The 11277-nt window shown below is 47.8% G+C and overlaps 1 protein-coding gene across 1 annotated transcript; it reads right to left on the bottom strand.

The window, feature by feature from the left end:
• Positions 1-1407: 1407 nt before the first annotated feature.
• On the bottom strand, positions 1408-7765 carry LOC125546833 (homeobox protein knotted-1-like 10). The gene is made up of 5 exons (XM_048710954.1): positions 7000-7765; positions 6751-6870; positions 6504-6645; positions 1987-2240; positions 1408-1907 (listed from the first exon to the last, which is right to left on the bottom strand). The coding sequence occupies exons 1-5, from the start codon at positions 7204-7206 to the stop codon at positions 1710-1712; spliced, it is 921 nt and encodes a 306-aa protein (XP_048566911.1). The 5' UTR covers positions 7207-7765; the 3' UTR covers positions 1408-1709.
• Between the last annotated feature and the right edge of the window lie 3512 nt (positions 7766-11277).

The following is an 11277-nucleotide window of genomic DNA, read 5'->3' as shown; positions in this document are numbered from 1 at the left end:
GAGACGCTTAATTAAGCGTCTACCCTGTACAAATAAGTATCGGTGCTTAAAGAAAGCCTGGTTTATTTTTCTAAGCACCTTCCATTGTACAAGGCCTTAAGGCCCTTAGATGGCTACTACTAACTCTGTGCATTCTGTTTATGGCCGGCTACTTCATAAATAAAAAAACTCTGTGCATTCAGTTTATATGATTCGGGTTTATATGGTTTTTTGGTTTGTGTGGTATTGATACTTCGGTATGATATGAGATTAAAATATGGTTCTGTTTTGGTATAAGATGAATTATCTCGGTATAGTTTTGGTATATACTAGAATAACCAGTTGACGCGAATTTGAAAATAACATACTTTTCTATACAATCAATATATAATTATGTATAAATATATACTCCCTCCGTTCCAAAATAGATGGCTCTACTTTATACTAACTTTAGTATAAAGTAGAGCCATCTATTTTGGAACGGAGAAAGTATATGCATGGATTCATGCTTTGATGGCTGGTCGTGCATGCAAATGTGCAATGCATACTTTGTGTTGTTTATGGACGTGGTTACCATATTTTTATAGAAAAATGACCATGTTATAAGAAAAATGGACGTGCTTAGCATGGAATCTGACTCATGTATAAGAAAAATGACTAATGTTAGAAGCTCTTTTGGAGCATTGATCTGCCCATTGACTTTTTCATGGGTCTGAGTGAGCAGATCACAATTCCTTTTAATCTTTTTATGCAGTACTATCACTGGTTAGTGCGTCTATACAAACGACGGTAGCAACTTTAGCGCCACCTCGCTTACTGACCTGTTGAAGAGTAGATGTAAGGTGTATATAAAATTGTGTCTGGTCATGTGCATGTTGGACAATGCAAGTGAGACAAGCTCACGTGACTGACTGCTTGTTTCCTTGTTCGCTCAAGAAATATAAATATCATTTTAATTCGATTACCCCTTACTCTGTATCGAAAACCAGAAACCATAAAATTGTTCGATTCGATTTATTTTCATTAGTATGATTTTTCAATGTGGTCTGGAAATGCACAAAGTAGTACTACTGTCACGCACCCATGCAGCACCGTCGTCGCCAACGCCTGCTTGGACTGGTAGGATCGTAGATGAAGTGGCCGGCTACTTCATCTACGAACGATCAATATGTGCGTTGTAATCTAATCATGTGATCATGTCTCTAATTATGATAGTGCATTGTACTCTGATCATGTGATCATGTCTCTAATTATGATAGTTGTGTCGTTCGGTTCATCTAGTATGCTAGAGCTATGCATGCTAATAACGTTTTAATCATGAATTAATTCACTAGAATTAATCATAAATTTGCCTAATTTTCCAACAAATTCCTGCTTCCTATCGAGAGGGATTTCACAGGGCAACCGCTGGGGATACAAACAATCAGATTAATTAATTAGCTATTGTGGTAGTAGCTTAAGAAAAGTTTTTACAGGTCACCTGAAATTTCGTTTGTACACCGTCACATTACAGCCAGCTGATTACAGCGCCCATACATATACACAATAATTTCGACAAAATGGTCATGGGGGCTATTCATCCATTTGATTAATAAATCTTTAGTATCTGATATCATTCATTCATTCATCATCCCTCCCTCCCTTGCTACTAATCACACAACCACCGTGTCTGTGTGCAATAGAGCCAGTAAGCTTTATGGCCGCCGGAAATGAGCAATCATCCATCCATCTCATGGCCCGATCGTGCCCGTGTCGAAGTAGAGCGTCGTGCCGGAAGAGGATCCCCCTCCTCCGGTGACGCCCTCCATGAGCGCGAACCGCATGTCCTCCGACGGCTTCCAGTGCCGCTTCCTCTGGTTGATGAACCAGTTGTTGATCTGCTTCGGGTCAAGCCCCGTCATCGCGGCGAGCCTCACTTTGTCCTCTTCCTGCAAACATCATAGTAGCCATCTATGAATGATGATCGGCGATCAAGGCTGATGATCGGCGATCGGAGATTTCACTTACCGTGGGGTAAGGCCAGCGGTAGTGTGTGTTCCACCAGTCCATGAGAGCAAGCCGAGCATCCTTGGGCAGCTTCCCTTTCTTCCTCTTCTTCAGGAACTCGGACCGGAGGCGGCTGAGGCAGCCGCTGTACTTCTTGAGGAGCATCTCCTTGAGCTCGTGGTCAGCCAGCCGGGAGCTGTGCTCTTGCATGCCGGCGTCGGACCCGTCGGCGTCCCCCGAGCACGGCTCGTCCTCCGACGACCCCACCATTTCATCTTGCATTATTGATACAATGGAAATCAGACACGGGTTAGACAGAGTAATGTGTTGTGTCAGGATCAGGTTGCATGGCTGTGCTACAGTATATAGGAGATCCAGGCTTGGACTCGAAAGAGGTACTACTTCAGAAGCAGAACAAGACAACATCAATAAGCAGATAATAATCAAACCCAAGTTGCTGTTGGACACTTGACAAACAACAATTTTGGAAGCTGCAGACAGAAGAACTTCTGAAAAATGTCTTAAGAATACACAATCCAAGGAAATTCAGAACAGAAAATTTCTCCATGAGGATGTGCTAAGTTCGATTGGTTAGTGACAAGTATTAGTCTGTATTATCTGAAGGTCAATGTGTTCTGCAACACCCAATGCATCAAAGCAAATAAGATGAAAAGCATGCCACTTTATCTGTCGAACCCTATACGAATGAAGAACTGCTGGTGCCAAACTGACTAGTTTAGTTTGTGCTTCAGGAAACAGAGACTATTTAAGCACTTTTTCGGCGTGACTGGAGTTTTCATGGAGCCATCCATACAGCTGCTGTCTCGTTAGGAAACACTCCCAGTACTGCAATCAAGTTCTATGTAAGCAAATGGCTCTTTTGTACTGTGAGTTGAGTTTCATTAGTACAATTTGTACCTTCTGAAACAAGACATCAGAAAAAAAAACTCTTCAATCTTTCTAGCTATGGATGCAACTATATACTCCCTCCGTCCGGAAATAGTTGTCCAAGCAATGGTTGCATCTAGATTTATTTTAGTTATAGATACATCCATTTTATCCATTTCTAGGACAAGTATTTCCGGATGGAGGGAGTATATTTAGGGACGGAGTTTGTAGTACATGTTGGATCTTCAGCTAAGACCTCAAGACTTTGCATAGTCAGAAAGAAAAGAAGCATTTTCGCACTATATAGGCTTACTTGCGTCATAATAAAAGGTCTAGCGAGGACACAAAAATGGAACAGTTAAGCTAGGTGACATAACCTATATGGTTATATGTAATTTGTAATTCCAACAGCTATATGTTTTGAGCTGTAATAAATAGATGTTTACTACTTATTCTCCTTTTTTTTCCTACTTGCTTGGTGTAACGAACTTTGTTGGATAAAAAAATGTTTTGAATTGGCAGGTCATGTAATAAATAAGAATAGTTGAATGCAAATAATCTAGCTACACAATATTAATATGTACTCCCTCCGTTCCAAATTATAAGGTGTTTTGGGTACTTCAATATAGAGTACATACGGACTGAAATGAGTGAACAAACACATTAAAACGCGTCTATACACATCTGGTTAGAAAAAAAAGTTAGAACATCTTATATTTTGGAATGGAAGGAGTACCTTTTAGCAATTGAGTTGTGCATATTTCAAAATTCTAACAATAGGGCATTTCCTGTGAAGTGCATATTGGAGGCTTAAAATTTGTGTTAAAATACTGTCAGAAATAAATCTATATTGTGCAGTGCAATGTGTAACTTTTCAAGTGACGACACACCTAGCTGATCATGCTAACATCCTTTCCCACATCGCCATGACATCTGAGGTTTGCCACATGAGGAGATTTTGCAAGCTTTGTTTCACCAGGTTCTAGACCAATGAGCACCTTGTGCGCCTTTTGCACGTGAATGCCTATTAACCCGTGGAGTTTGGGGAATCGTATCAACTTGGCTATCTATCCCCCAAGGGCCGACTCATGACTTCTCTTTGGAGGATTGGTGGAACAAGAGTACTCTTAACCGTGATAAAGCCTTCTGCAGCCGCTTGACCGAAGTGATGATTAATGAGACCTCCCTTACCATGCTCGACATAGCTTATCTTGCCGATGAGAACATTAACCAAAGTCGGTTGACTCTCAAGCCGGAAATGTAGCTTACGTCTTTTATCTCTTCCATTTTCTTGCCATCATGCAAAAAATTCTTGTACTCCTTTTTGATATTTTCCTACCTTAATAGAATGGGTAGAGAGGCTGCCTTTACCGTCAAAGAAAATCAGAATGACAGAATTGATGGAAGGGACACACTACAAGATGACAGACTCATTTAACAAAGTCAAAATATATGGAGACTAGAATCATAATTTGAATCTTATGTGAGGTGCACAAATTAGGCATAAACAATTGCTGCTCGGAATGCTGTCCATCTCTATCTTACAGATAGATCATCTAATTGGCTGTGTGCATCACGATGATGCACAGGCCAAGGTTATCCCCTTTTCAAAAAATATAGATAGATTATCTGAACCTCACTTTGCAGAATAATCATGGAAAACACAGGTATAAATAAAATTAGAATAGACGCACTAGTACCTTTGTTCAGTCCAAGCAAACTGAGCAAACCTATGGATTCTTAAGGAATATTATGTAAGCACTTGCCATAATGGTTTGACCTATCGTGAATATAGTCTGTTATTTAGTGATAATTCATGCGTGTGACCTAACTAGACCGAAAACCAAATACTTAGCATTTCTACTTAGAATTGTTGATCTAGTTGCACATGGTATCATTAACTCAGTCTTAGCATAGCTATGATGGATAGTCACATAAAGCTCCAACCAAATACTTAAGGTCAACATGCATTTTCCTTTATACAAAAAAAATCTAAATTCTCAATGATTTGCAACCTTAACTAGGTAAACATGCTACGCATGACCAAGCTCAACATGTACGGAGTTAGTGATTTAACATGCACATATACCAACTTCCCACTGTTCCGGTAAAATATCTCATTAATGAGAGAATGATAAGTGGTAAAATTGATAGGAAACTCGGAAATTAACTAGGCATGTAAAGATCATGTTTCATGCTCCTTTGTAGTACCGTACATTTCCACTTGCCACTTGGCATTGTACGAAATACACTAGAAGGTAGGAAAAACAAAACAGCAACTGTTTTGGCCACAAGAACTACTGTTACATAGGTGGTATATGCAACACCAATCACATGTTTACTATGTCCCAGCCATCACAGTGACAAAATGTCCTTTTGACTTTATTAAACATATGAAGTTCCCAAAACCTTGTGTGTTTTCACCACTCCAAAATCAGCTGTTCGTGATAGAAAGATAAGTAATTCCTGAAAACCCCTTTTATTCTTGCCAATATTACAAGACAAAGCTACACTTTTGAGAGCACGTATTTCACATAACTATGATATCTACAAATGCACGCATTCTGAGTTTCTGAAATAACTTGCACCATGGTTATTTGCAGAATATCAATTCTAATAAGCTGCCATGCACGCGTTGGATGTGAGTGGGCCTAATTTATCAGCACCACCGCAAACATGAAAACCTTAGGTTTGTCATATGTTATGTAAAAAAAAGTGTATGTCTATGCATGCTTAAAAATGGCTTAAGAAACAATTGCTCCAAGCAGAAACAGCTCGATATAGCCTTGTTAATCTTCAATCACTCAAGTTCTTAAACAAGAGATGGACCTAAAATCCCACTCCTATCGAAACTGCAACTACAAGATACTTATGTAGTAACAGTGTAACACGCATCCGACAAAATCTCATTTGAAGATAATTCGTTAGAAAAATGTATCAAACTACAAAAACTAAAAACAAACAACACTTACTTAAATTAACAAATTCAACCAAGACATCATACCTAGCATGACGAAATAAAAATGCGTTTGCGGGAAATGAGCTAGCCACAGCAAAATTAATCTTCACTTGCCCCCACAGCAACAAGAAGAAGAAAAGCTCCACCATTGGGCACCAGTGATTAACCAGCATGCAAGAGCAAGATTCTTTTCTTTTTCCAAAGCCATCCCATCCCAGCTCTCTCTCAAGTTCCGTCACCGGCCCGACCTGCAAAGTCTACATATAGCAGGCTAGTAGCTACTCCTGCCTCACTAGCCTCTAGAGAGAGAGAGAGAGAGAGAGAAGGATCTGGAGAGAGATATAGAGAGAGAAGCATGCATAGGTAGGCTGGAGCTGCAAGGACGATGGAACCTTGGACAAAACCCTACACGAGCACCACCAAAGCTTTACTCTTCCGGCCCCGTAGCCTGACACACCTGCGCCCCATTTGCATGGACACGATTTGACCTATCAAGAACGCACATACGCACGCACGCACGCACGCATTCATCATCAAAGCCACATTCACACACAAAGCATCAAACACTTTCGCACACATGACACAACGCAACAATGGCGAACGAATCCAAGGCCGCAGAGGGACGCGGCATGCCGGAGAAAATCAAGGCGCGAGATGCAAAATGCATGGATGCATGTAAATTATAGTATACCGGAGTGCGGCGAGGTGGCGGTGGCGCCGCCGCCGCAGAGATTAGTGAGCTGCGAGCGGATGGTGGTGAGGAAGGAGGCGGCCTCGTCCAACGGCCGGGACAGCTCCTCCTTGTACCGCGACAGCAGCCGGCAGTAGGCCTCCTGCATGCGCGCGCGAGCCGCGTTGTCATCTCCACATGTAATAACAAGCAAGAGCTAGCGCGCCAGGATTAGTGGAGCGAGCTGCCTTGAACTGGTTGTACCTACCATGAACTCGTCGAGCTCGGGGTCGAGGCCAATCTCCCCGGCGGCTGCGGCGCCTCCGCTGCGCCTCTCCGGCTGGCCGATCTCCTCCAGCAGCGCGGCCACCTCCGGCGGTGCGCCCACCTGACAAATCAAGAATCAACGTGGCAATTAATTTCTGACGATGAGCTGCGCTGAGCGAGCTAGCTAGCTCTAGCTACTACTAGCGGGCTACAGCATGCAAAATGGAGCTGGAGCTGAACACGGACGGACCTTGCGGCATTCGATGTACGCGGAGAGGAGGGAGGGGTAGCGGGGGTGCCCGGCGATCTGCGCCTTCATCAGCTCCGTCAGATCCGCAGGCGGCGGAGGCGGCGGAGGAGAGCTGGCCCCGCCGGCGACCCCCGACGCCTCGCTGCAGGCCGCGCCGCCCTCGCCGCCGCGCGAGATCCCCGGGTGGATGCTGTACAGATCCTCCATCGATCTCCTTCCCCCGCGCTCGCCGCTAGCTGCGGCTCACTGCTCACCTACTACTCAGCACAGCGCAGCTACCTCCGCACCCATCGCATCTCCATGTACACGGACACCAGAACAGATCAAGAAGCGCTCAGTTGGTTACTACCACTAGCAGCAGCAGTAGTAGTAGCAGCAGCAGCAGCAGCTGGATTCTGGAGGAAGAAGAGGGGTGGTCCTTTGCGCGATTCTTGGGGTACGGTATACCTTCCAGGAAGAAGGAGAGGAGGAAGAAGATGAAGAAAAAGGCAAGGAAGGGAGCTTGATTACGGGGAAATCAGCAACCGTCTGCACTGCAGCCCGTGCTGCTTCCGATGCTGCTGCTGGTGCAGAGGAGCAGGGCGGTTGTGATCTCGGCGGTAGCAGCGGGAGACATGGGGGGTGGGCACTGGGCAGGCTTCGGCTTTGGGAGGATGGAGGAGTCAGAGAGATGGAAGCTGCGAGATTGGGAAAAGGGAAGGACGAGCTGCTGCTTGGAGCAATCCTTGGTAAAGTTTTATCGTTAGGTGTTTTCTTTTTCTCTTTTCCGTGAAAAAATAATATGTGCGGGTGTTTTGAGAGTTGAGAGTTGAGGCTTTTTTTTCTTTTTGAAAAAATAGACTTTTCTTGATGATGAGAGAGAGAGAAGGGTAGGGGCATAGGCTCATAGGGCAATCGTTGAGTAGTAGTCAGTTTGCATGGGGGTCCTTGTTGGAGGCTGAACTCTTAGGGATACCCTTGCTAGGACTTGTGTAATTTTCCAATTTTGACCTCTTAGGTGTGTTATTTTCCTTTTGGCAAGTATAACATCTCCCACTTTCGAAAGTAAAATTGTGCACGCGACATGTGTCAATTGTCGTGTCTCTACTCCATGGAGCATACTTACTATTGTATCAATATATCGACTAGAGAGGAGATGAATGAGAGGTTTCAATGTACTTTTTAAAAGGACCAAATTCTCTGAAAAAGACAAACTAAACAGAAAAAACACATAGCAATGTGAAGAAATACTGAAAAAATAGTGAATCTACTCACCATAGGAGTAAACTAACATGCAATCAGAACTTCTAAACCCAAAAGAGAGAGAGGGAGAGGGGGAGGGGGAGAGAGGTGCAATTCAAAAAAAACAAAGAGAGATGCGCTAGAAAGCATGATAACTGGTCTGGTTATCGTCCTATAAGCATTGGGTCAATCCATTTCCGGGTTTTATCATGGTCAAGGTTTTGGCACTTTGGTGCATAGTGCTTAGGGCATCTTCAGCTGCGCCCTTAGGAAGGCTTCCCCAAGCGATTTTTTCACGCCAGCGCCAAAAAAATGTTCCAGTCGCGTCCCCAGGAGTCCGATTTTCGCCGGCCTGGACCGAAAACAGCGCCGGCGGACCCAGGCCGAACCCGGCGCGCTGGGGGCGCCCGGGGGCGCCGGGGCGAACTGTTTTGGCGCGAAACAGCCGCGTGCCCGCCACGTCAGCGACACGGCGCCTCGTCTTCCCCCAATGGCCTCGGTTCCCGCGGGGAATCAATGCCAAGGCTGGCACCGGTCAGCCTTGCCATTGATTCCTCACAGGCGGCGCGCCGACGCCTCCCCTCCCTGGCACGCGTACACACGGGTGCGGCGCGGCTATATAGCCGGTGGCCTGCACTCGCCTGTGCCCACACCAGCCCCGCCCCTCGCCGCCGCCCAGCTCCTCCCTCTCCCTACCTCTCCCGAGCGCCGCCGCCCAGCCCCTCCCTCTATCTCTCTACCTCTCCCGAGCCCGTCGCCATGGCGGAACGCTTCCCCGGAGACGAGGCAGCGGCCAACGGCTTCGGCCGCCGTTCGCTCCGCGAACAGGAGTCCTGGCTCCTGTTCCAGGCGAACATCCCGGCGCCGTCGGACATGCGCGCCGGGCCGACGGGGTGGAGGCTTAGCGCCGGGGGAGTGCCCATTCCCCCGTTGCCCGAGGCCGTGGCGAAGCCGAAGTACTTCGCCGAGGAAGCCGAGGTCGTGCGCGCCTCCCTCACCGACGCCCAACTCTCCCTCCCCCAGTACGCCGCCGACAACCACGCGGCTTGGGCGGCGTATTTCGAGCGCCGCCAGCAGCAGCGCTTGGCGTCCATCAACGGCGCGCCGGGGGTTGGCGGCCGGCAGAACAGCGAGGGGCGCCACCTGTGGTGGGGCGTCCCCGGCCGCACACTCGAGGGCGTGCTGACGTACCTCGAGGGCGGCAACGACCCGCCGTTGGCGTACCCGGCGAGGGCGGCCGCCCCGGCGCAGCACCGACGCGCCGGGCCATGGGCGCCAAGGAGGTTCGGGTCCTCCTCCTCTTCTTCCTCCTCCCGATCTTCATCGCACTCCTCCGGCACTCCGGCCCTGCTCGGCGTCAAGGCCGAGCCCGCGGCGGAGACGCCGCTCGGCCGGCGCACTCGCAGCGCCGGCATCGTCATCAACGAGGGCGGCCGGCGCGCCTACTCGTTGGCTCCTCCTCCGCGCTTCGTCAAGCCAAAGACGGAGCCGGGGCTCGCGCCGGTGAAGACGGAGCCGGGGCTCGCGCCAGTGAAGAAGGAGCCGGCCGCGCGGGTGACGACGGAGCTCGACGACGACGACGCGGCCCTGGAATGGGCGCGCAGGGACTCCATAGCGATGGAGAAGGAGCGCCTGGAGAAGGCGAAGGAGCGCCAGCGCGCCGCCCTGCTTCGCTTCGCGGAGCGTCGACGCGGCCGCGACGAAGGCGGAGTCGTCGTCATCTGCGACAGCGACGACGACGACGACGATGCGCCGCCACCAGTCCGCCATGGCGACGCCGGGCAGGGGTCCAGCAGGGGCGCCCGCGTCAAGGAGGAGAAGGCCGACGACGACGATGGCGGCGACGGCGGCGACTTCAGCCAGTTTTTCCTTTAGATTAGTTTATGTATATGTGCTATGTAATGAAAATCCGCGAACTTCGTCGAAATGTGCCGAATTTATCGTGTTTGGCCGAATTTTATCGTGTTTAAGCCGAACTTCGCCGAACTTCTTTTATTTTAAAACGTGCCTGGGGGCGGCCCTGGGGCCGGCGGCTGGGGACCAACTCGCCCCCAGGCCCAATTTTTACGCCGGCTCACCCCCAGGCGACGATTTTAGGCGCCCCCTGAAGGGCCAACGGCTGGAGATGCCTTTAGGGGTGTGTTTTGTTTCTATGCTGTACTGGTCGGCTTTGTCAGTATGTCTATATTTGGCGGTGCTTGCGGCCTAGTTTAGCTAGGAAGCTTTCCCGTGTTAGTGTTTTCTCCCAATTGTCCTTTCATTTTCACTAACTTTGGGTTCTTGGTCTATTTTCCTTTATAAATTGGTCTATTAATTTCGTAGTTGGATTTCTTTGGTTGTTTCTTTAGCTATAATAAAAACTAATGCTTGTTTTAGAGAACAGGCAACCCAGCTTCAAAGTAATGAAGCCAATGTTGTTGATTACACATGTAAAAGGCTTGAAAACAACCCGCAAGATTACGGGTGGAGCACGCTCGAGACTAGACAAGCTAGGATCGCAAACGCCACCACTTAAAAACTTGATTGAGCCGCTAGTGAATTCATTGCACAAATGAAGCAAAAAGAACAAAATAGGTCGAGGAAGAACCAAAACGCATTGGACAATAAGATCATTTCTGCATGGAGGAAACGCTAGTTCTGTCACAACCTTGTCTTCAAATGCTTGAAGAGGGAATCAGTATCCACTCACCCTTATCATGCCATTGCACATGGAGGCCATTCATCATCCTGAATACAAATGGAGGATTGCAAGAAAACATACCACCTTGCCTCCACCACTATCGTCGCTCAACGCGAGAAACTCATCATCGTATCCACACTCCTCCCAACTCACAGCATGTCCCCAGCCCCCACCCTACCCCTAGACGACGCATCCAAGGAGGACCACGATGATGGAGTGTTGTCGTTGCCCGTTCAACACAGGCTAGGTTTTCAACCGGGAAATAGAAGGAGGGGAATCTTAATTAACAAGCCCTTAAGAGGGAGACCGGCTCAGGAGCGCCATCGTCGTCAAGGTCGATGTGAAGTCTAGGAGCTTCCCCAATTCCAGGGTTCCCG

This window comes from Triticum urartu, chromosome 1 (genome assembly GCF_003073215.2).
Source record: "Triticum urartu cultivar G1812 chromosome 1, Tu2.1, whole genome shotgun sequence".
NCBI classification, from domain to species: domain Eukaryota; kingdom Viridiplantae; phylum Streptophyta; class Magnoliopsida; order Poales; family Poaceae; genus Triticum; species Triticum urartu.
This window is presented reverse-complemented; position numbering and strand designations above follow the sequence as displayed.

Excerpts from the sequence above, each read along its gene's own strand:
- LOC125546833 (XM_048710954.1), bottom strand. The coding sequence starts at position 7,206 with ATGGAGGATCTGTACAGCATCCACCCGGGGATCTCGCGCGGCGGCGAG. Across the intron at positions 6,646-6,750 it reads CCGAGCTCGACGAGTTCATG|GAGGCCTACTGCCGGCTGCT; the intron begins GTAGGTACAACC and ends GCGCGCATGCAG. Across the intron at positions 2,241-6,503 it reads CGCCACCTCGCCGCACTCCG|ATGAAATGGTGGGGTCGTCG; the intron begins GTATACTATAAT and ends CAATAATGCAAG.